General features: G+C 41.2%; 1 protein-coding gene across 1 annotated transcript in view; it reads right to left on the bottom strand.

Annotated features, from left to right (window-relative positions):
- Nucleotides 1-23136, bottom strand: part of NIBAN1 (niban apoptosis regulator 1) — a 161562-nt gene that overhangs the window by 21554 nt on the left and 116872 nt on the right. The window contains exons 6-8 of the mRNA XM_082833491.1: nt 9274-9389; nt 3137-3241; nt 2676-2838 (exon numbers count right to left, since the gene is read on the bottom strand). Of these exons, the coding sequence (XP_082689617.1) occupies nt 2676-2838; nt 3137-3241; nt 9274-9389 (384 nt within the window). The remainder of the gene's footprint in view (nt 1-2675; nt 2839-3136; nt 3242-9273; nt 9390-23136) is intronic.

Below are 23136 nucleotides of genomic sequence, written 5' to 3'. Positions count from 1 at the left end.
ATGAGTTCATTGTGTTCAAAGTGCTCAGAACCCTATGTGACCCTCTGGAAGTACTCAGTAACTGTTAGCTTTTACTATACCTGTTAGCATTACCATTCTTTCCCATCAACTGACACTAAAACAGTACTCCCATTGTGAGGAGCCCACATGGTTTTTTGAAGTCGAAATGGTTCCTGCTTAGGAACCGCTGTGCTCTCTGTTCTTGTCTCTTTTATGGCATTTATAATATTTTTCCTTCTCTTTCAGTATCTGTGACATGCTTTTTATCCTCTTCTACTTGTAAAATCATGTCTTCTTCTTTGACTCTTCAAAGACCTTGTATTCAGCAGGAGCAGAATAAATGTTTATTAAATGAGTCGGTATTTGTGGGGCAGAACTTAAGCCAGTTGCTTCACTCTCAAGAGTCATATGGGAAGAAATGGAGAGATTGCTACTTTAACACTCCCAAAGTTTTTTTCTTGAAATCCAAAGTCCTTTATCAATGCAGGCTGATGTGCAGTTTCTTGTTTTAAAGGGAGAGAACCAGAGGCCTGGTTACAATGTGTTTCTGATATTCCGTTTTAAAAAGACCTGATCACGATTTCCTTTCAAGGCTTCCTTTAGGAAACAAACACTAGTCCAGGGCAGAATATTTTCCCATTTTATGTGAAATATACTGGAGCCACAGAGATTTAGGCAAGAGAGAAAGAGAGAGCGGTTTAATTCAGGCCATGAGAATGGCCACTGTTAGGCTCAGCTCAGCTCCAGACAAACAGAATGTATCCGGGCACAGGAGTTGGGTGTTGGCAGTTTTAAGCTGTATAAAGCATTTCAATATACAGTCAACTCTAGATCTGTTGAGCTAATAAAGGAATAAGAGATCTGGGTAATAGGAAACAGAAAACACTCTGAAGTTAATTTATTTCTGGCTTTAGAAGGCATCACCTGAACAGATAAACAACAGATTCAGACACACACTCCTTTGCTCTAGTTATGCCTCCTCCAACCTCCTCTCAGGAGGACCTGTTAGAAGAGCCTGGAGCCAGCTGGGCTGCAGTATGAACAGGGCCTGAAGTGCAGAGGATAACCCACCAAGCAGAAAATCCCATTAGGTTCTAAGTCTCTTGAGCACAGGAACTGGGTCTTCCCTGTTCACTGCTACAGCTCCATCGCCTTGCTCAGAAAGCACTTAGTGACTGTATTTTGAATGAATGAGTGAGTGAATAATTTGAAAACTGACTATCTAAGAAGATTGCTGATAAACAGTCGCAGATGAGCCGGCGTGCTTCCCCTCTGAAATCATGTTCAGTGTGGTGTGCTTTTTGGGATGTAGGAATGCAGAACCATAGAATTTTACCCTGTAGGATTCCTCAGAGGTCATCTAAGTTCTCTTGTGTGGAAACACGCAAACTTCTTTCTTTCAAGGGCCAGATACTGAACGTTTTCAGCTTTGCCGTCCCTAAGGTCTCAGTTCCAACGACTCAACGGTGCCTTTGCAGCATGAAAGCAGCCTCAGCCAATACACAAACGAGTGGGCACAGCTGTCTTCCAATAAAATTCTATTTACAAAAATAGGCGGCAGGCCCGCTTTGGCCCAAGGGCCACAGTTGGCTGACCCCCATCTCATAGGCCCTCCCACGTGATTTCAGAGGAGGATACTGAGGCACATAGAAGTCGAGTGACCTCCCTGAGCACACAGGACCATCTACCATTAGAGCTGGGACTACAGACGGTTCCCTACTTAGGATGGTTTGACTTAACGATTTTTCAAGTTTACAGCGGTGTGAAAGCAATAGGCGTTCAGCAGAAACTGTACCTCAAATTTTGAATTTTGATCTTTTCTGGGGCTAGTGATAAGCAGTAAGATTCTCTCTCATGATGCTGGGCAGTGTCAGCAGTTGCAATTCCCCATCAGCCACCGCATCACGAGGGTAAACAACCGATACACTGACAACCATTCTGTACCCAGACAACCTTCTGTTTTTCATCTTTGGTACAGTATTCAATAAATTAAGTGAGATATTCAACACTTTATTACAAAAGAGACTTTGTGTTAGATGATTTTTCCCAACTGTAGGCTAATATAAGTGTTCTGAGCGTGTTTAAGGTAACTATGCTAAGCTATGGTATTTGGTAGGTTAGATGTACTAAACGCATTTTCAACTTACGATGGGTTTATTGGCATGTAACCCCATCATAAGTGGAGGAAGATCTGTAGGATCCAGATTTATTGACTCTAAGCCCAAAGTTTTTTTCTTGTTAAAGGAAAATCCATTATTCACTGATTCAAATATTCACTGTGAGTCTGCATATACCAGGCATGGTACTAGGCACTGGGAATACCTGAGTGAACCAGGGCAGCATGGCCCTGCTCTTCGAGAGCTTACAGCAGGGAGAGGGCAGGAGCAGAGCCATTACAATTTGGTATGAGAAGTGCTACAACGGGAGAGGTGCAGGATCAGGATACACAGGCACCACTACAAGGCAAGCAGCAACGTTTCCTCCACCCTGTGTCCTTGACGTTTCCATGTGGAGGCCCTTCAGAGCACCACCAGTACGCTCCTATTTCAAGTGTTATCATCTCCTTCCAAGTCCCTCGTGCAATTCTCCTCTAAAACTAGGAATTCTCACTATGTGATGGAGCCTTAGATACACAGCTTATTTAGTTTGTAGGAGCATGGATTATCTCCACTGACCTTTGATCTTTCCAATTAAAAAGTTCTTTGAGTTCACAATCTGATCCATGTCTGAACGGATGGTGCCTTCCAGGCCTTTTGTCAGAGCCCTGCATTCCTCCTTCAGTGCACTTAATCCTTCTGAAACTTGATGCCGAACCAGGTTGTAGGCCTCTTCGAGGAGCTGCAACAGAGAACAACACATAAATTGGGGCTCTGTCGTGCGTCAGCACCTGAGGGAGTCAAGTAGAGGCGGGTGGGTTAATCGCAGACAATCGCAACATAAACAGAACTGCACACACATTCTAATTTGTCTTTCAAAGTTTGAGTCTGTTTGGGTTAGTCCTCGTGTAAGTGAGACTGAGCAGACTGGGCAGTTCTCCACCCAGGGAAGGAATTAGGTATTAAAAAAAAACTAAAAAGAGAAGGGAAAGGCATGTTCATTTTGAGTAGCACAGCTGCGGGGCAAAATCATCGCTTACACCAAACCAGGCCCTCTTTCTGTCGTTCTTCTTCCCCTTCATCTTAGGCAGGATGTCTGTCTGAAGGGTTGGCATGAGCTCCTCCATCACCAGGTTACTCAGGATCTGTCAAGAGGAAGAGAGCCTCAGAGCTGGTTCAGTTGGTGACGCCTAAATCTCAGCATCAGGCTAACTGAAGGTGTCATGACCGGCCAACCCCGTCCTGGCTACATAAGATTGTCCTGCGCTACATGAAATCTGTTAGGTTAATAGTTTAACTCTGGGTCTGAGGCCACAGAAATCTCTAGGAAGACAATCCTAGATGGTAAACGTTCTTAAATATCTGCAAGGACCAGTCACGCCTGTTGACATTTTCCCATTGGAAAGGACAAATTCCTCAATTCAAACTTCTACTAGTCAAACTAGAAGAATCTAGCCCGTTTAGGATAAGAGGGGGAACTTCCATTATAGATAAGGGTATCCTTAGCAAAATTGTGAAGGGGGTCAGGCTTGGTTTTGGTGGCTTGAGTTCTTGTCTGTATCCCCTGAGACCGTCGTTTCCCCTGGAGCTTTCTCGGGATCTAAGTGTCTTCATGCTCTTTGTCTCTACTGCACCCTGAATCCCACCTCCATCTTCTTTAAAGTTTAGAAAAAGAAGGGAATAACAAATACTTTGGAACAACTGGACATTGGTGGGATGAGTAGAATATGGGCGAGGGTTGGCTACAGTTTTCAGGGTGTTTTTAAAAAAATACTGCTCCCAAGTCTTTCCTAAAATGCTGAGGTGAAGCAGCATTTTTGAGGAGTTTAAGAGGAACTTGACATGTGCAAACTCCATAAAAATCAGCAAGTCCAAAAATTAGGTTCAAGTACATCATCAATAATTCATGAACCTCATCTTGCCCAGTGGAGTAAATTCTTGTTTGGAACACATCTGCCCAAGAGTGATGGAAGTGCTGGCATGGGGAGAGTGAGCTGAGAGAGTAAGGACACTGAAGCCAGAACTTCAAATCAATGGGAAATATTGTCTTAGTTTAAAAGTATTAAATTCAAGAATCATAATAATTGTCCAAATTCATCCTTTTGCAGAGATTGGCTTGAATCTGATCATGAGTGTGAAAGGGACTTGAAAGATGAAAATGTTATACCGTCCAAAGAAAAAGAACATTCCATCTGGGTGGGCTTATAGTTTTCTTTTAGTCTTTCCCATACAATGCTCCAAGAAACTTTGGTTCTATTTTATAACTTAAGGGATTGGAAAGGAAATATGTCTGGAAAAAAAAGGAGGGGGATGGGAGTGCGTTGAAAGCAGGGGGAGGGGGTTGGTGATGAGGGAATAGCTCTGGGGCAGGCAGAGGCCAACTCTGTCTTATCCCAACAGCTCTTCCTCCTGTAAACGTCAGCCCCACCACATCCTGACCTTGTGAGGATCCTCACCTGCCCAGGATCTGCTCTGAGATTCCTTACCTTGGTCAGCCCTCCATGAGCAGGGTCCAAAGCCCTGGGGCTATCGGAAAGAAAGTAGCTAATCTCATAAAACCAATCATACTAATGAAGGAGTTTCCCCAACCTTCCCTCTTCAGAATAGAATCCACTGAGTTTTACCATAAGGAACCTAAAGATATCTCTCGTGCTTTAAAAACGGGGGTGGGGGGTGGGGGGTGTAAATTTAATTGCTGGGATTTAACTGGGAGATTTTAAAATTCCACCACACATGTACGAAACCAAACCCGGCATTAGGTTGATCGAAACCAAGAAACGCAGGCCCGCTCCCTGAAGGCCACACCACCTGTTACCTTCCACATGCTGCAGCTGCGAGGAAGGTGTGAGGCCCAGAGAGACTGCCCTCCTTCCTGAGGCTGGCCCCATGGTCTGATCAGGCTGTTGGCCTTGTGCCCTTTGTGTTACTCAGCAACCATGGGTGAAAGAATCCATTTAAATGGGTCACATTCAAGGTCATTAGACAAAAGACAACCTATAGACAAGGCCTAAAAAAATGTGGATAGTCTTCTGGTCTTGAAACCACCCTGATCTGTGGGAATTTTGAACTGTTCTCTTGGCCCATCTGGTTAATTTAAAGGCAAATAATAAGTATACCACATAGCTTGTACTTACATTTTACAAAATGCTTTCCCTCATGACTTCATTTGACACATTTTTTATTCAGTAGAAAATATATTGATGCTTTTACTGGTGTACAAATATTTTCACCTTAATAGTCTGTCAGGCAAGTTATTCTAAGATATTTGCTTTGCCTAGACACTTGCCTAAAATAACCATCACCACGAGGGCATGCCATACTAGCTGTGTGAGTCATTACTATGAAGATAATAATGTAACAATGCTGAAAATCTTCTGAATACAGTCCCCTAGGATAGAAGGGGTTAGGACACTGTTATGATTAAGTTCTTAGCAGACATGAAAAAAATGCAAATAAATTCAGTGCTTTAAACAAAAGATGTCATATTCTCAAACTCAGTTATGCTATGCCCTTTTCTTTAACTACTTGGTAGCTTCTTTGGGGCGCTGACCTCTTTTTTCTGTGGGTCGTAGGACAGACACTGCTTCAGCTCCATGTGCAAGTGGTTACAGTGAGGCTTACCCTCACCAGGCCCCACACCGTAAAGTCTTGAAAGTTATTTCCTTTTACCAGCTTCTTAAAGGATCACCTGACATGGCTCAAAATGCGTATCTGTCACAGACTGGCCTTGTGACTCGGGCCCACTTCTCCGAATGTTCTTTCTCTCGCCTGGAGGGTACTGGACAAATTATCCTGAAATGCCTTTCCAGTGCTCACACCTGATGAGTCTGTGATTTCACCAGAGAAACTTAGATTCCCGGGGGAGCAACACTTCATATTGGGTCACTTGATAACTCCAGATTTTACTGATTTCTTCTCTGGTTTTTGTTTTGTTTTGTTTTCCCCTTTAAGATATTTTTTTAATACAGCAAAATTAACGCCTTCCTGTGACTGCTTTGTGCTAATGCTTTATGATGTCCATATATGAACAGACCCACATATGTACCCACACACACTGCTAAGGCTGCCTTGTTCTCTGGATGTTTCTAGGTATGTCTTGCCTCACCACGATGGCAAGGGATGAGTCATTTCATTCTTTTACACTTTAGAGCAATTCACACCTATCAGCCCAAACTAAAGAGCAGAAAGTCAACAAAAGAAAACAAACTCAATACTTAACTCCCAGAAAGGACTTAGTACCTGCTTTCAATGTAATCGTGAAGGAATGTGAGCTGATGTGAGATTTCAAATGAAAGAAAAAATCAAGTACCCTGGCTAAACTCAAAGAGCTAAATAACTGTTTAACTTGGTAGAGTCCCATGGTTGATGTTGATCTTTCACTGGACCAGAAGTCGGAAGCCATCATTTGCTTTGCCATTTATCCACTTAGCATGTGACCAAAACAATCAGCTCCACAAGGCAAGGACCATGCTGCCTTGTCCATCTCTGGTTCACTAGCACCCAGCATAGTGCCTGGAATATAGCAGCTCAATAAATAATTGTTGAATGAATAAAACTGAGCAAGTCACTTAATCGCTCTATTCTTCCCTCAGTTTTCTCATTTACAAAATGGAAATAATAACTGCTCTACATATCTCATGAGATTGATAAAACGAACAGAGTTAGGATTTGAACATAAAAAGTACCATACAATGGCATTTTAATACTGGTATGTCTATTAAATATGCATGTTTATATAACAGGCCAATCAATGGCAAGTGGTTCAGCCTCCCCTATGCTTTCATTTTTCTTTTTGGCATAAGTATGGCTAGTCCTTAATCCTCTCAGATGTATAAATGGATGTGCTTCCTCCAAATATCAGAAACCAAGAATTGATTAAAGTTCTTGAGTAAGTCTCAGGATGGGAAATAAATGAGTTTAGAATCCACCAAAAAAAAAAAAAAAAGAAAAAGAAAATAAACAAACGGGACCTAATGAAACTTAAAAGCTTTTGCACAGCAAAGGAAACCATAAACAAGACCAAAAGACAACTCTCAGAATGGGAGAAAATATTTGCAAACAAAGCAACTGACAAAGGATTAATCTCCAAAATTTACAAGCAGCTCATGCAGTTCAGTATCAAAAAAACAAACAACCCAATCCAAAAATGGGCAGAAGACTTAAATAGACATTTCTCCAAAGAAGATATACAGATTGCCAACAAACACATGAAAGGATGCTCAACATCACTAATCATTAGAGAAATGCAAATCAAAACAATGAGGTATCATCTCACACCGATCAGAATGGCCATGATCAAAATATCTACAAATAAATGCTGGAGAGTGTGTGGAGAAAAGGGAATCCTCTTGCACTGCTGGTGGGAAATGTAAATTGATACAGCCACTATGGAGAACAGTATGGAGGTTCCTTAAAAAACTACAAATAGAACTACCATACGACCCAGCAATCCCACTACTGGGCATATACCCTGAGAAAACCATAATTCAAAAAGAGTCACGTACCACAATGTTGATTGCAGCTCTATTTACAATAGCCAGGACATGGAAGCAACCTAAGTGTCCATTGACAGATGAATGGATAAAGAAGGTGTGGCACATATATACAATGGAATATTACTCAGCCATAAAAAGAAATGGAATTGAGTTATTTGCAGTGAGGTGGACAGACCTAGAGTCTGTCATACAGAGTCAAGTAAGTCAGAAAGAGAAAAACAAATACCGTATGCTAACACATATATATGGAATCTAAAAAAAAAAAAAAAAATGGTTCTGAAGAACCTAGAGGCAGGATGGGAATAAAGACGCAGACCTACTAGAGAATGGACTTGAGGACATGGGGAGGGGGAAGGGTAAGCTGGGACGAAGTGAGAGAGTGGTATGGACATAGATACACTACCAAACGTAAAGTAGGTAGCTAGTGGGAAGCAGCCGCATAGCACAGGGAGATCAGCTCGGTGCTTTGTGACCACCTAGAGGGGTGGGATAGGGAGGGTGGGAGGGAGGGAGATGCAAGAAGGAAGAGATATGGGAACATATGTATATGTATAACTGATTCACTTTGTTATAAAGCAGAAACTAACACACCATTGTAGAGCAGTTATACTCCAATAAAGATGTTAAAAAAAGAAAAAGGAAGAAGAAGGGGGAGAAGGAGGAGGAGAAGATTCTGAGTCATATGGTAAAACAGTAAAGAACAGCCCATTACCATGAGAAAATGATTTTGGCTTTAGATGTTTAATGACCATACAAAGGCAAGACACCATCTGGCATCTTCCAAATATTGTTCCCTAATAACAAATTTCACACTTGCTATTCTGGGATATGAGGGGAAATTAAAGAATAGCATTCTTGGACCCTGTATGCCTTTAATTAAATAATGCCCATACCCAGCCTCCTCTTCCTGGCTGAATCAGCTGCGTGATTGGTGTCCTTATGGAGGATGAGGTCACATCATGAAATACAGTCTCCTTGGAGATTGTAACAAAGTGCCTGGTACCAAACCAACCAACACACTTAGCCTATGACTGACATTTAATCAGGGTCTTGGGAAATTATACTGGACCACAGGGAATAGAGTACCAGAAAAGGTAAATGAAACATATAGAAAACTGCCTAATGCTTTCAAAATTTGTTTCCTTTAATTATTTCCTTTATAAATCATTCCATAGATAAAGACAGCTATTTGCCAAATACTTTTCCAACAACATCTCATTTAATTCTCACAACCCTGCAACACAAACACTGTCATTCCTATTTTTTTCAGAGGAGTAACCTGAGACTAAAAGCGGTTAAATAAGGTTGGCAGGCTTTAACCCAAGTCTTCTGACCTAAAGCCCCACCACATACCTTGCACTATGCCACACTGCTCACATTTGCTTCTAGTCTGGAAGCATGAGGTCATTTGAGAGAATATGCATTTTCCAGAAAGAAACTGGAAGTAGCTCTTCCATTGCAGTTGCAGTATTTTGGGCTGCCCTATTTCGTGTCTGGTCTGGAGTTCTTTAGAGAAGGTGTCCAATAGTTTGCTGACCAAACGCTTCTAGACAATGAGAGAAATGGCCTTTGGAACCACATCCTCCATGTTTGCAACTTTTTAAATTTGCCTATTTATTATGACCCTGACCTCCTACCACTCAGATGGAGAATAGGATCCAAAAGTCTGAGCCCCATGTTACCTGGACTTCATCCCCAGTGATCATTTCCCACGAGCCATAGTGTCCCTTCTCCTGTCGGAAGAATTGCACAGCTTCTAAAAAGGCTTGGACTTCAAATGTCGTCTGCTTCATGTAATCTAAAAGAAAGAGGCAAGGGCATTTAGCAAACAAAACCACTTTATTTTACATTTTTCCATGGTTCAGAGACCCAGCATTACCTGAATATTACAAGGGATAGAATTATGAGACACAAAAAAGTTAAGCAAGTACTGAATTCCAAATTCATTTGCAGGTGTATATCACATGACTTGCTCACTCTACCAGCTGATTAATTCTATCAGTTACTAGACATGCTGGTTATGACCAGAGCAAATCTATCCCCCTTTATCTCTCTTGTATTTCCCTCAGACACCCAGGCACTTAGTGGCTTTATGCCACCAACTATAACACCTCAGTAAGGCAGACTATTCCTCAAAGTGCCTCATGTACCCAAGGTATCCCCTCCCAGTTTCCCAAATAAAACTCCAATTTCTCTGTGCCCTGATATCAACTTTCTGTCAAAAGGACATCAGTATAATAGGCTGATTTACACAAATGAAGGATAATAATTGCTAACACATATAGCAAGATACTGTTCTTCTAAGCATGTTACATACTTCATTGAAACCTCACAGAAACGTCTGAGGTGAGTATTATCATCTCCAGCTTGTAGATGAGGAGACTATAGCACAGGAAGCACAGAAAGGTGAATTAATTGCCAAAGGTCATATACCAATAAGGGTATGAACTCAGATAGTTTGACCCAAGAGCCTGCTTCCAAGCACTACACTATACTACCTCACATACTGGTTTTTCGATTTGCCTTTCCAAACATATTGGATTTTAAAAGGTGTTGTATCTGAGAGGTAATATCCTACCACAAAGGAATGGATACCTAATGGTATAGGATTTTTTTTTTTTTTTTTTTTTTTTTTGCGGTACGCAGGCCTCTCACTGTCGTGGCCCCTCCCGTTGCGGAGCACAGGCTCCGGACACGCAGGCTCAGCGGCCATGGCTCACGGGCCCAGCCGCTCCGCGGCATGTGGGATCTTCCTGGACCGGGGAAAGAACCCACGTCCCCTGCATCGGCAGGCAGACTCTCAACCACTGTGACACCAGGGAAGGCCGGTATAGGATTTTTAAGTGTGCTAAATGGCCTTCCTGGAATTCCACAAATCATACCGTGCATGCAAATATCTTCATTTCTGCAATGGACTGAATGCTTGTGTCTCCTAAAATTCATATGTTGAAACCCTAATCCCCAATGTAATGATATTTGGAGATGGAGGCTTTGGGAGGTAATTAGGTCATGAAGGTACAGCCCTCACGTTGGACTTAAGCCCTTATAAGAAAAGGCTCGCTCTCTTGCTCTCTCTCTCTCCTCTCTCTCTGTCTCTGTCCAGACACTGGATCTGCCACTGCCTTGATCTTGGACTTCCAAGACTATGGTATTTTTGTTAGAGCAGCCCAAACTGACCAAGAGAATTTTCATCACATAAAACTAGCTCATGGAGGATACAGTGATAACCGAATTATAGAAATATTAGCAGGAAAGTGAATTTTAGAAATAATCTAATCTAACAATAAAGAAATCAAATCTTAGAAAATGGAAATAAAGTAGGCAAAGTGAAATGACTGAAAGGGTCAAGTCTCCTGCCTCCTGCTTCTCCCCCAGTAGGACACAAAGTTCTCTTGCTAATAGCATATGATCTGTATCAATAGGGCAATATTAGATAGGTCAGTTGAAGGCAGCTGATTCACTGCGTGGGGGGGGGACCTTCAGAGCTTTAAGCCAGTGGGATTGCTCAGTCAAGGACTCAGTGGTTGATTCAGGGACTGAGCAGAACTAAAAGAGGATCAATCTGCTCTAAAAGGGGACAATCAATTCATGGATTGTAGATGACTCTTTTGAGATTGGCTTACTAGGTCATAAACCTCAGGAACTTGGAAAAGAGAAAATACAAGGAATAGCCTCTATATGAGTACAAGCAGGGCTTCCCTGGTGGCGCAGTGGTTGAGAGTCCGCCTGCTGATGCAGGGGACACGGGTTCGTGCCCCGGTCCGGGAAGATCCCACATGCCGTGGAGCGGCTGGGCCCGTGAGCCGTGGCCGCTGGGCCTGCGCGTCCGGAGCCTGTGCTCCGCAACGGGAGAGGCCACAACAGTGAGAGGCCCGTGTATCGCAAAAAAAAAAAAAAAAAAAAAAAACCTGAATCAGAAAAAGGGCATGTCCCAAGAATCAGGTTTTCAAATTGAAGTGTTTTCTTCCTTGCCATTTATTTATTTATTTATTTGGTTTGGCAGTTCATTTAGTGTTTAATCTTAGAGGTTTGGAAAACACAAGTTAAGGTCTTGGTATAAAATTGACAACAAGGGGGCTGTGATATGGAGCTCAGTACGCTGGGAGGAACTATACCAATTGAGATGGAAACTGTAATTACTACATTGAGATTCAAAACTGACTCATGCGCTCTTATTTTTAACAGCTGTTTTCATTTCCAGCCTAAGGAAACAAAGAGATGGAAGAAAATGTGGGACTTAGATGGAGTGAGTATTGCCAGACCCATGAGCCTGGGAATGAGGTTTAAGTTCTTCAAGTCCTTACAAGAAGCATCAATTTACTTCTTTCTCCCCTAGCTGACCTCAGTAACCGGAGGAGGTATCTGAAATCATGGCCATACCATCTATATCTATATACATATATATGTAAAGAAAACTATGACACTCCCCCCGATGGCTGCTTTTTCAAAGACCTTTGGAGAAAATAACTGAAGAAATGAGATTTGGAGGCAATGATGTGGGAGCCAGAGAGAAGTCAAGGAAGAAGTGGAAGAGCTAGAATGCAGCAGTGGTGCAGGATGAGGCATGTTAATATAGGCAGAGAAGAAAAGTATTAGCAATCAAATGGACCACAAAGGAAATTATAGTCATTGAACAGCAGTAATGAAGTTTAAAAAAATAAGGGCATGAATCTCCATTCTGGACTCTACCATTAAGCCAGACTTATACTGGATTTTAACTACTCTTTTTCCTTATGGTAAAAAGGACCTAATCACTGATTTCATCATTAGATTTTTAGATTATAAACGGATTAAAGTAATCTATATAAAACTTTTAGAACACTATCTGTCACGTAATAAGTTGCTTTATGGATATTGGTTCTCATGATTATAAACAAAGTCCAATAGAAACTGCCAGATCATTAAGGAAATAAAGACAAAGGTTTGCTTTGTAAAGGACAGAACTACAATGCAATGCTCATATGATCTTCACTTCTTCTAAGTTGTTTGCCAAGGCATTGCTGAACTCAGCCAGAATGTACAGGTGTTTGAAAGAAACCAGATTTTCAGTTTTTTAATCTACTTCCTGCCACAGATCCCATGGGAACAAATTCTGGGCTCATAATCACCCATGCTCCTGCCAACAAGAACTTGAGAGTTAGTTCCATGGCCCCCAGAATCAACAATGGGTTTTGGTCTTTCGGCCCTCTCCTGCAAGCTGACTTAGAAAAATGGCAGGCATCAGCTCAGACTCTACTTTTCCAACGTGATGTAGTCATGAGGATGCTCAAGGAGACAGACGTGCTGGGGAGAACTCAGGCATCATTAAATCCAGCTCCTTCAATTTACGGATGAGGAAACTGGAAGAAGAAATGGTTAATTTCTTAGCTGAAGGTCACACAGCTGGTCAGAATCAGAGCCAAGAGTTGAAAAAGTGGCTCTGGCATGTCATAAGCAGCCTTGGCATTCATGCTTACTTAAATCATAGACTATGAGAGTTAGAACTGATCTCAAAGGTCACCCACCCCAAGCTCTTTTCAATGCTGGGAGACTTCAGAATCCCTGAGACACTCGTCCAGCCTTAGCTTGAATATTTCCAGTGACAGGAGGCTCACAATTTAATGAAATAGTCTTTTTTGTCACTGAACTGCTGTAATTATTTGAAAAATTTTCCTTCTGTTGAGCCAAAATCTGTTTCCATGAACACTCATTAATCCTGCTTCTGCCTTTCAGAGCAAAATAGACAAGTTTACTCTTCTTCCATATGGTAACTAAAAGATAGCTGAGTCTCCTTATCTTCCTGCAATCATTCTTTAAACAATATAGTTTGGGGATTTTTAAAAACTTGGCCCTCCTCTTTCCTTCCTTCCCTTAGTGACCAATTTGAATCTGTCAATATCTTTCTTAAATTTGGACCTAGACTGAATACAACACAAAGAGTATTGTCTAACTAGTGCAAATAATGTAAAGTAGAAAGATTACTTTCCTTTTTCTGGTCCCTAACCTCTTTTTTAATCAACCGTAGCAACCTGTTGGCTCATGCATTTCCTGTAGTCCAATAAAATCCCTACAACTTTTTCATAAAAAACCCTTGTCAATCTAAGCCTTTTCTAACCTATACTTCTGCTTTTGATTTTGAAGTGCAGGCTTTAACATTACCCCTGTTAAAGTACAACTTACCGTGATCAGTTCAGTGCCCTAGAGCCTGCCAAAATCATTAAAAAATTGTAATTCTGTCCCCAGACTCCCTTTTTTACCTCGGTATCATACGAAAATTTGGTGGGCTTAACCTTCTGTGTTTCTATCCAACTCACTGACAAAAACATTCATCAGATCAAAGGTGAGGACAGAGCCCTGGGAAACTCTAAACATTTTAGGAGACATGTGGGAGACACATCTTGGCCATTCACTCAACAATCACATCCTCGGGACCAAGACATGTCTATTTTCCTTAGTCCCTCCCTAGTTCTCATCTGTGCAGCTGCATGGAAAACGCATATTTGGGAGACATGATTAAGGACTTTTGCAAGGGAAAGAAAGCTTCTCTAGGCCCCGTGGGGACAATTATTCAGGGGGCCAGCCAGAGAGAAATCGGTTTTGTTTTTTTTCCACTTATACGGATTTACTGCATGTCTGAGTCAACTGAAACGCCAAAGCTCCAAGGCCTATGTAGTCATCCTGGATTTTAACTCTGGCTGCTGTGTCGGGACTCCCTGACTCGGGCTGGGTTTGGAAGCTGCCTTGTTATTTTATTTTATTGGTAAACGGTGCCAAGCCATGTTAGCTGATCTGCCTGGTGATTTGTGAAAGTTATGTAACAGCATTACTCACTACACTGCTATGGGGTTCATCTCACTAATGTATGCTTCCAAACTGTCTTCAGCTTCAGGTCATATGTCGTCTTTTTTTTAGGAGACCTGCAGCAAGGCTGTTTGTCCTAGTTTCTCTTCCAGAGCACAGAAGCAGCCCTGGGGAAAGTAACCAACACTTACTGAATACTATCATGGAGTATGAACCATAAGAGATGTTTACACACACTATCTCATATAATCCTTCCAATAATCCCATTAGGTAGGAATTCATATTCCCACTTTAAGGCTGACAAAGAAACTGAGTTTCAGAAAGGTTAACTAATCTGTTTAAGCTAGTATATGGACAAGCAAGGCCTATTTGCTTCCAATGTCCTGTTATGACACTCTATGGTTTATTTTTTTAACTTTTTATTTTGAGATAATCGTAGATTCACATTTTTATAAGAAATAATACAGAAATATCCAATATATCCTCACCCAGTTTTCCCTAATGGAAATATCTTGCAAAAGCTATAGTACAATATCACAAGCAGGAAATTGACACTGATTCAATCTAGCCACCTTATTCAGATTTCATCAGTTTTACATGCACAGGTGTGGTGTGGTGTGGTGTGGTGGTGTGTGTGTGTGTGTGTGTGTGTGTGTGTTGTGGTTTAACTTTAAAATTATTTTATTTTATTTTTTTATATCTTTATTGGAATATAACTGCTTTACAATGTGGTGTTAGTTTCTGCTGTACAACAAACTAAATCAGCTATACATATATACATATATCCCCATATCCCTCCCTCTTGAGCCTCCCTCCCACCCTCCCTATCCCACCCCTCTAGGTGGTCACAAAGCACCGAGCTGATCTCCCTGTGCTATGCAGCAGCTTCCCACTAGCCATCCATTTTATAAAGTTATTTTAAATTTTATTTCCTTCTCAAAGTTTAGAATCATATAATTCTAGAATTTGACTATATCACAGGGATCATTTAGTCCAAACCACTCATTTAATTAGTGAGTAGATTGAGGGCAAGATAGAATGTGATATGCATTAAAAACAAAAGAAAAAACCCTCTCATTGGAATTAAAAATAAATGATGTCTGTTCTAATGAAATGGTAATAAAAGTTTTTATTTTTATTAAAAAACTTATTTATTCATGACCAACTTAAGCAAATATTTATTACCAAATTGTAAATAATAGCTCTTATGAGAACTAGCCCCAGGTTTACTTAGAAGTCCCTGAATAGTATTCTGTAAACTGCCAGACGAAAATATTTATCTACTGGCCAAACCATGTCTGTGTTAGTGAGCACAGACCTACCAGGAAGAGAAGAGGAATAAGCCAAGAAAGAATGTGCACCTCCTGAAGATCCAGGGACCCCAGAATGAATTATAATGGTGTTACTCTAGTTGAACATACAAAGATACGAGAACTCACTCTGAGGATATAAAAGACTTCTTAAATAAATGGAAAAAAGGTGTTTCTATTGTTTTGATAGAATGTTTTAACCACGCAGAAAAACTGTATGCCTCGTATAGCTAAAAGTGGTATATCTCATGAATTTTTGACTTGTCAATAAATATTAAAAGGCTGTTTGTTAACACAGAAAATGAAGTGGGAATTACTAAAACAAGTGAAGACAAACTAACCTCATTTCCTTTAAATAAATTACATTGGTAGGGCTTCCCTGGTGGCTCAGTGGTTGGGAGTCCACCTGCCGACGCAGGGGACACGGGTTCGTGCCCCGGTCCGGGAAGATCCCACATGCCGCGGGGCGGCTGGGCCTGTGAGCCATGGCCGCTGAGCCTGTGCGTGGGAGCCTGTGCTCCGCAATGGGAGAGGCCACAGCAGTGAGAGGCCCGCATACCGCAAAACAAAACAAAACAAAACAAACAAACAAACAAAAAACGAATTACATTGGTAGAATAGCTACCATTAACTTTGGAGACATCCTGTATCTAGATTTTAGCAAGACAAATATTAGAGTTGTGCATAATTTTGACTGACACACTGAAGAAATTTAGATTAGTTGATAATGCAAACAAACATAATGAAGTAGGTAAACAGCCTAAATGATGGGTGCTGGTTAAAGGGCTGATGTTACTGACATCTTAGAGGAAAACATTTTCAATTACTTGGAAAAGGTAATATATAGACAGACAGACAGATAGAGATAGATAGGTAACCAGGGTTTCACTTAACTGTGAGCTCAGTACAAGTCAGTGGTGTGATACAGTCGTACATAAAGCAGGTGAGGTTGGACCACAGGAATGTGGAATATACCAAAGACAATGATGGTTATAGATAGATTCTGAGATACACCACTCTGAACTTATCATTATATACTTCCAGCTCATGCTGAGCAACAGAATATTTTACAAAAAGTTTAAAAATAAAGAAGAAAAGGTGGAGTATTCTGAAGAAGACCAAGTAAATGAGGAATCTCACAGCCTTGGAAAGAAAAAACCTAGAGGGAAGAATTCTTTATCTGTGTGAAGATCTGCAATGTAAAAGAGGACTGGATTTGTTCCTTGTAGATTCCAGATACTAGAGTCAGGATAGCATGGTCCAAAGTAGAGTGTGGCAGATTTTGACTCAATATTTTCACTCAAAATTTCTAACATTTAGATTTATCTTAGAGTGAAATAGGCTCCAATAAGTTGTCAAAAGTTCCCCTGCAAGAGGAAGTGCTCCATCAGGGCTGAGTTACCTTGTAGAAGGTGTATGGACTTGCTTAAATCTCTCTATTATACACTATCATGACATTGTGTACCTCCTCACCATAGTACTTAGAACAATTATAATTTCATAGTTGTTAGTATAATCATTTTAATATGCCTTTTCCCTAGACTGTAAGCTCTAGGAAGACAGGAGACTGCTGTTCGCATTCATCACTGCATCCTCAATCCCTGGTCTAGTGTCTGGCACATAAGATAGAAAGAGAAAGAGGGAAAAGAAATGAGGGAAGGAAGGAGGAAAAAAAGAGAGGAAGGGAGAAAGGGAGGAAGGGAGGGATTCAAATACTAGAGAGAGGGCTGGATTAAATCTCCTTATAAATTTCCTTCTAAACTGAGATTAACAAAACCCAGGCATGGCGAATGAATCACATTCTCTTCATGAGTCTTTTCTCTACTGTTGTAAAGAATTTCTGAAGGAAATGGATGTCCTTATCCCAATGCTTCTCAGACTTTGGCGAGCATCAGAATCCCCTGCAGGGCTTGCTGAAGCAGACTGTTGGGCCCCACCCCAGCGTCTCTGATTCAGCAGGTCTGAACTAGGGCCCAAGAATGTGCATTTCTAACAAGCTCTCCAAGTGATTCTGCTGCAGGTGGTTTACAGACCAGATTTTGAGAAAACAAATTACAGAGAAGAAAGAGATAGAGTAGAAGACCGTGGCTCTTGAATGCTTAGGGTCTTAATGAGGGCTTTCCCTCATTATCAGGTTAAGAAATGTCCCCTCTGCCAACTGCTCACCTATTTAACACAAATGAACCCTTCTACTTACTCAAAGTGACGTATAAAAATAGTATCATGACGAAGATTAATCAGCGGTATGTGGATAAGGAGCCACTTTAGGCAGGTTCAAAAGGACATCATCTCATGCAACTAGAACTCTACCCGTGGAAGGGAACTCCCACTCACTTCAGAGGCAGTCATCATTGTCTGGACATAAATCCTCAGATGCAACCCTAGTTAAGCCTTGTCTTCCCTTTTTTGGTGCTCAGTGGATATGTGGACTACATCTTCTGTGGCAGTCTTCTTTTCTTCAGAATATATTATCTCACTTTCTTTATCTTAATTTTTTTCAAAGTCTCAAAGAGATAGAAATGACCTATGCTCTCATCTCTTCCAAAGGTAAGGATGGTGTAATCGAACTCTTGGTAAGGAAGGAGGAAATAGTTTATTCTTTCCAAATATCGTGAAGATACTCTGTGCCCTGAAGCTAGGTTCATTGAATATGTCTTCCGTGGCCCTGAAAGAATTTGTCTATCACCCTATGTATCTAAGATACCTGGGCAGAGTCAGGCCAAGAGAACAATGACACAATCAGTCATTTCCTATCTGCCCAGGACAAACATACATGGCTTTACATGGGTGAGATTTATATTCTAAGACAGTGAGTGCAGAACTGTTTCCCAGTCCTCTAATAACTATTTGTGGAGATGATGCTGAAATGCCTCAGGAGGAAAAAGTAATTACAACCAAAAACCTAAGCAAAACAAATGAAGACTATCTAATTTACTCTTTAAAATGTGAATTTTTAAAGAGTTCCCTATGTAATGTTTATAGGCCGCTGTGGCAGTGCCCACACTCGGGTAATCTTTCAGCTCGGACCATGGAAACTGGGTCAGGTGCCTCCCACTGAAATTGTGGGGAGTTGTGTGGTTTACTCCCTGCAGGCAAAAACTTAACCACACAACCTGGACACAATTTAAAGCAAGCCTGAGTGTTCAAATGCATAGGGAAGATGCTCCTCTAGCCACAGACTTGTCTTCCATTTTTGATGACACTGTCTCTTATTCCTGGAAATAACTGTTTACACATGGGTCTTGGTATAATTTGTCACTGCAGAACACAAAAATATTAGGGAAATTCTTCCTGGCTGATTCTCTGGATGACCTTAATATTGTGAGTTCAGAACACCTTGCCTAGTCTGTGGAAGCATGCTTCCACAAGTAAAGGAAGAGGTTTACATTAGGAAACAAGTCACTGGTGCTAACTGGCATCACTTCACCATATCCTAGCCTGACACACCCACAGAGTGTCCTGCTGTCTGATGATGTATCTGGGGATTTCTCACTCATCATCATCATTTATCATCACCAGTGATTAATAATAGCATTCACCTTGCACTTGTCAAGACTTTACAGTTTACATCTCATTTGATTCTCACAGCAATCTCATGATACAGGTAAGCCAGATGTAATCATTCCCAGGTAGAAAATGGAAAGAAGTGAAAATCAAAGAAGGTTAAGTCATTACCCAAGGTCAGAGGAATACATAACTCCTTTTATCAGGTCATCAAATGAAAGTTAAAATAATCGGCAGAAAGAAAATTTCTACTCCCATACAGACTCAATATCAAAAAGGACCTAACCTTACTTAAAACTTCTAACTACAACAGAAGTTGTAACTACTTTTATCTAGGATAAAATATCTTAGTTTCCTATATTATTTATAACAGTTTTCCAAAGACCTAAAAAATTAAGTTGACCCATGCTCCATTCCCTTCCTAAGTAGGTATGGCAGCCACAGACTCCTGGAACCCATTATCCTGCCCTGATTAAGAAAGTGAGCCTAGTTAATCCACGGCCTCCTCCTTAGGTTTGGGGGGTCACTATATAGTTTAGTCCTCAGATTCTTAGGGACCAGATCACTTTATAAAAACTAGGAACTTCATGGGCTTCCCTGGTGGCGCAGTGGTTGAGAGTCCACCTGCCGATGCAGGGGACACGGGTTCGTGCCCCGGTCCGGGAAGATCCCACAGGCCGCAGAGCAGCTGGGCCCGTGAGCCATGGCCACTGAACCTGCGCGTCCCGAGCCTGTGCTCCGCAAAGGGAGAGGCCACAGCAGTGAGAGGCCTGTGTACCGCAAAAAACAAACAAACAAACTAGGAACTTCAGCAGTCATGTACCAATAAAAACAGTGTCCACATTCCTGACCTATTACAAGAAGGAGCAGTGCTGCCAACAGAGTTCTTTTTAATTTCTGGGTTAGCTGAGCCTATTATATGTACCAATTTTGCAAAATTGTTTTAAGCCAAAAGACACTTTGAAAGCATCTTGCTATTGGGGAGGTTGAAGGCCTATGACTCTACAGCAGCATATACTGTGCCACTAAATGATCCATTGAATGTGCTTTATAGGGTAAGTATGTGTTTTATCATGAAAACTCTTAAGCATTCACAATGATTTTCAGTAAAGTCCAAGGAGCATCTTGTTTAATAAGTTGGTTAACAACAAGTTTAAGCAAAACATGATCGGATTACTGAACGGAATATTATGCAGTCACTAAAATAACAATTATGATGACTTAGACAGACTGTGGAAAAGCAGTTTGGGGAAATTTTTAATTGCAAAATCCAGGTTATAAAAATTACACATACATCCTGATTAAACAATGTAAAATATGTACCCATAGGAGCCTTGACTGGGAGGGAATGCATAGGAAATGGGAAATGAGTTATGGGGACTTTGTATTTGTGACTCAAACTTTATGAAATGTATTGTGATCCTTAGGAAGATTCGTGATGACCTAATGACTTGTTTTGTTTTGTTTTGTTTTGTTTTCTTTTACCAATCCTCTCATGACCATGAACAATATTTGCCCCTCCAGAGTCAAAACAGTCCCGTGGCGGTTTGTCTCTTAAATCCTCAGAGCACCAGCAGTTGCCACATCGTGGCACGTTCCATGATCCCAAACATTCAGGGTCCGTAATGAAGGGTTTGTCAATTAACTGATGTGAGTGGAACAGCCTTTCTCTCCCTCAGGACAGGTGGGACCCAAGCCTGGTTCCCCACGCAGTCCATCAAGCAGTTTCCAGTGTGATTTCAACTGAAGAGGTCATGCGTTTTGTCCTCTCCTTAACCATACTATTTAGTGTGGTTCACTCAGAATAGGTCTCTGCTGACTCCTTCAAGTGTTTCTCTTCACAAATGGAGGGCAAACCCTTACATCTTGGAGCACTTTAAGCTTGTCACAAATATCCTTTGAAGTATTCTTATCCTCAGCTTACCATGAAAATTGAACAGGGTCACAGGATGACATCATGTCCTTGAGGACGAGGATGGTCGTATTCATCACTGTATCCTAAGGCCATAGCACAGTGCCTGGCACCAAATGTTCTTTTGAATAGACCAATGAACAAAGAAATGAATGACTCAATAATTCAGAGGCAGCATAGAATAGTGCGGACAACCGTCTACAGGGAATAAAAACTGGGTGCTATTTCTACTTCTGCCACTTCGGCTGTGGGACTTGAGGTGAGTTACTTTGCTACTTTGGGCCTAATTCATCTCACTTGAAATGAGAGGCTGTCAGGTCTCCGTTTTCGGCTATGAAATAGTGTAATCCTATGATAAACTGCAAGTACAGTTAGTTTATCCACACCTGGCTAGTACTTTCCATGACAGTGTTCCAACTTGTGGATATAAAGTTCCAGCTGCAGGACCACTTCATCCTTTACTTCACACTAAACTTTCTCTCTCTCTCGCAAATAATGTGTCTTTCTCTGAGCTGCAGAAAGTAATCAGTGTGGCTATTAGAAAATATTAACTTACAGATGTGGCTTTCATTACATATTCTATTGGCTAGCGCTGATCTAAATTTCTTGGCCCTCCCCTTTCCCCTTTCATTAACCTAAATAACAGTTCAGTTTGTGGTTATTATCACTGGGCTCCCCACCTGGGCTATTTAATTAATTATGCTAATAAAATGGTGAAAATACTTGTTTGCCATTTCATGGTCTATAACAAGATTATAGTAAAACTGATTTGTCTTATGTAGAATATTAAATCATTGACTTAAGTCATATGGGCTTGGTCTCTAAAATACCCTTATTTTTTCTTGAAAAAGTAGAATCTGCCTGATACCTTAACTTTTAACAAAAGCGTCTTGATTTACAAAATCTTCCAGTTCTCCAGGAACACCATCATATTAGTTTGGATGTTTATTTAAGCGTAAACTATAAGATCATTAAAAGACTCTAACTCAGCCAGAAACTTCTCTTTTATAAAATGCTGCAGAATAGAATATATTATATCCTTTATCCAAATCAGGACTATCAGGTGGGATATAGGTCGGTTCTTAATTATCTTTGTTGACTAAGGAAAGCGATGACAATGATAATTCTTTAAACTTTGTTTGCTTCTGTTTTTTTTTTTTTTTTTGCGGTACGCGGGCCTCTCACTGCTGTGGCCTCTCCCGTTGCGGAGCACAGGCTCCGGACGCGCAGGCTCAGCGGCCATGGCTCACGGGCCCAGCCGCTCCGCGGCCTGTGGGATCTTCCCGGATCGGGGCACGAACCCGTGTCCCCTACATCGGCAGGAGGACTCTCAACCACTGCGCCACCAGGGAAGCCCTGCTTCTGTATTTTGTGTCTACATTTTAATTCAGAAGAGTCTGATGTCCCAGTGATTCACCCTCTATTAAAACAAAGAACAAAGTTGCCTGATGGGGAACCAATTTGTGCTCGGCTCTTCCTCCTTCCTTACTTTAAGTGATGGCGTCTGAGACCGATGCTGGTTGAAACTACTCCCTTCCTTTTCCTTCCTTTTTTTGCTCCTTCTCCAGCTCCACCACCCCTACATGTGCACTCACATGTATGCACACATGTGTACACACACCCAGAAACAAATCTTTCCCTGGGCTGCGTGAAGTAATCAATACTGGCTCTAAAGGCTTCCCCCAGGATAACAGAAGGGAAAGTGGGAGGGCAGACTCTAGACCAGCGCTGCCGGGTAGAAATATAATGAAAGCCACATACGCGGTTTTAAATTTTATAGTAGCCACATCATAATAGTAAAAAGAAAGTTAAGATTAATAATATATTTTATTTAAACCAATATATCCAAAATATGTAAGCAATATAAAAATTATTAATGAGATAGTTTACATTCTTTCTTTTTTTTTTACTAAGTTTTCGAAATCTGGTGAGCGTTTTACACTTTCAGCACATTTCATCTCGGACTATCCACGTTTCAAGTGATCAGTAGCCACAGGCGGCTAGTGGCCACCATGTTAGACTGCACAGCTCTGAATGTT

The sequence above is a fragment of the Leucopleurus acutus genome (genome assembly GCF_964270905.1).
Source record: "Leucopleurus acutus genome assembly, chromosome: 2".
Lineage (NCBI taxonomy): Eukaryota > Metazoa > Chordata > Mammalia > Artiodactyla > Delphinidae > Leucopleurus > Leucopleurus acutus.
This window is presented reverse-complemented; position numbering and strand designations above follow the sequence as displayed.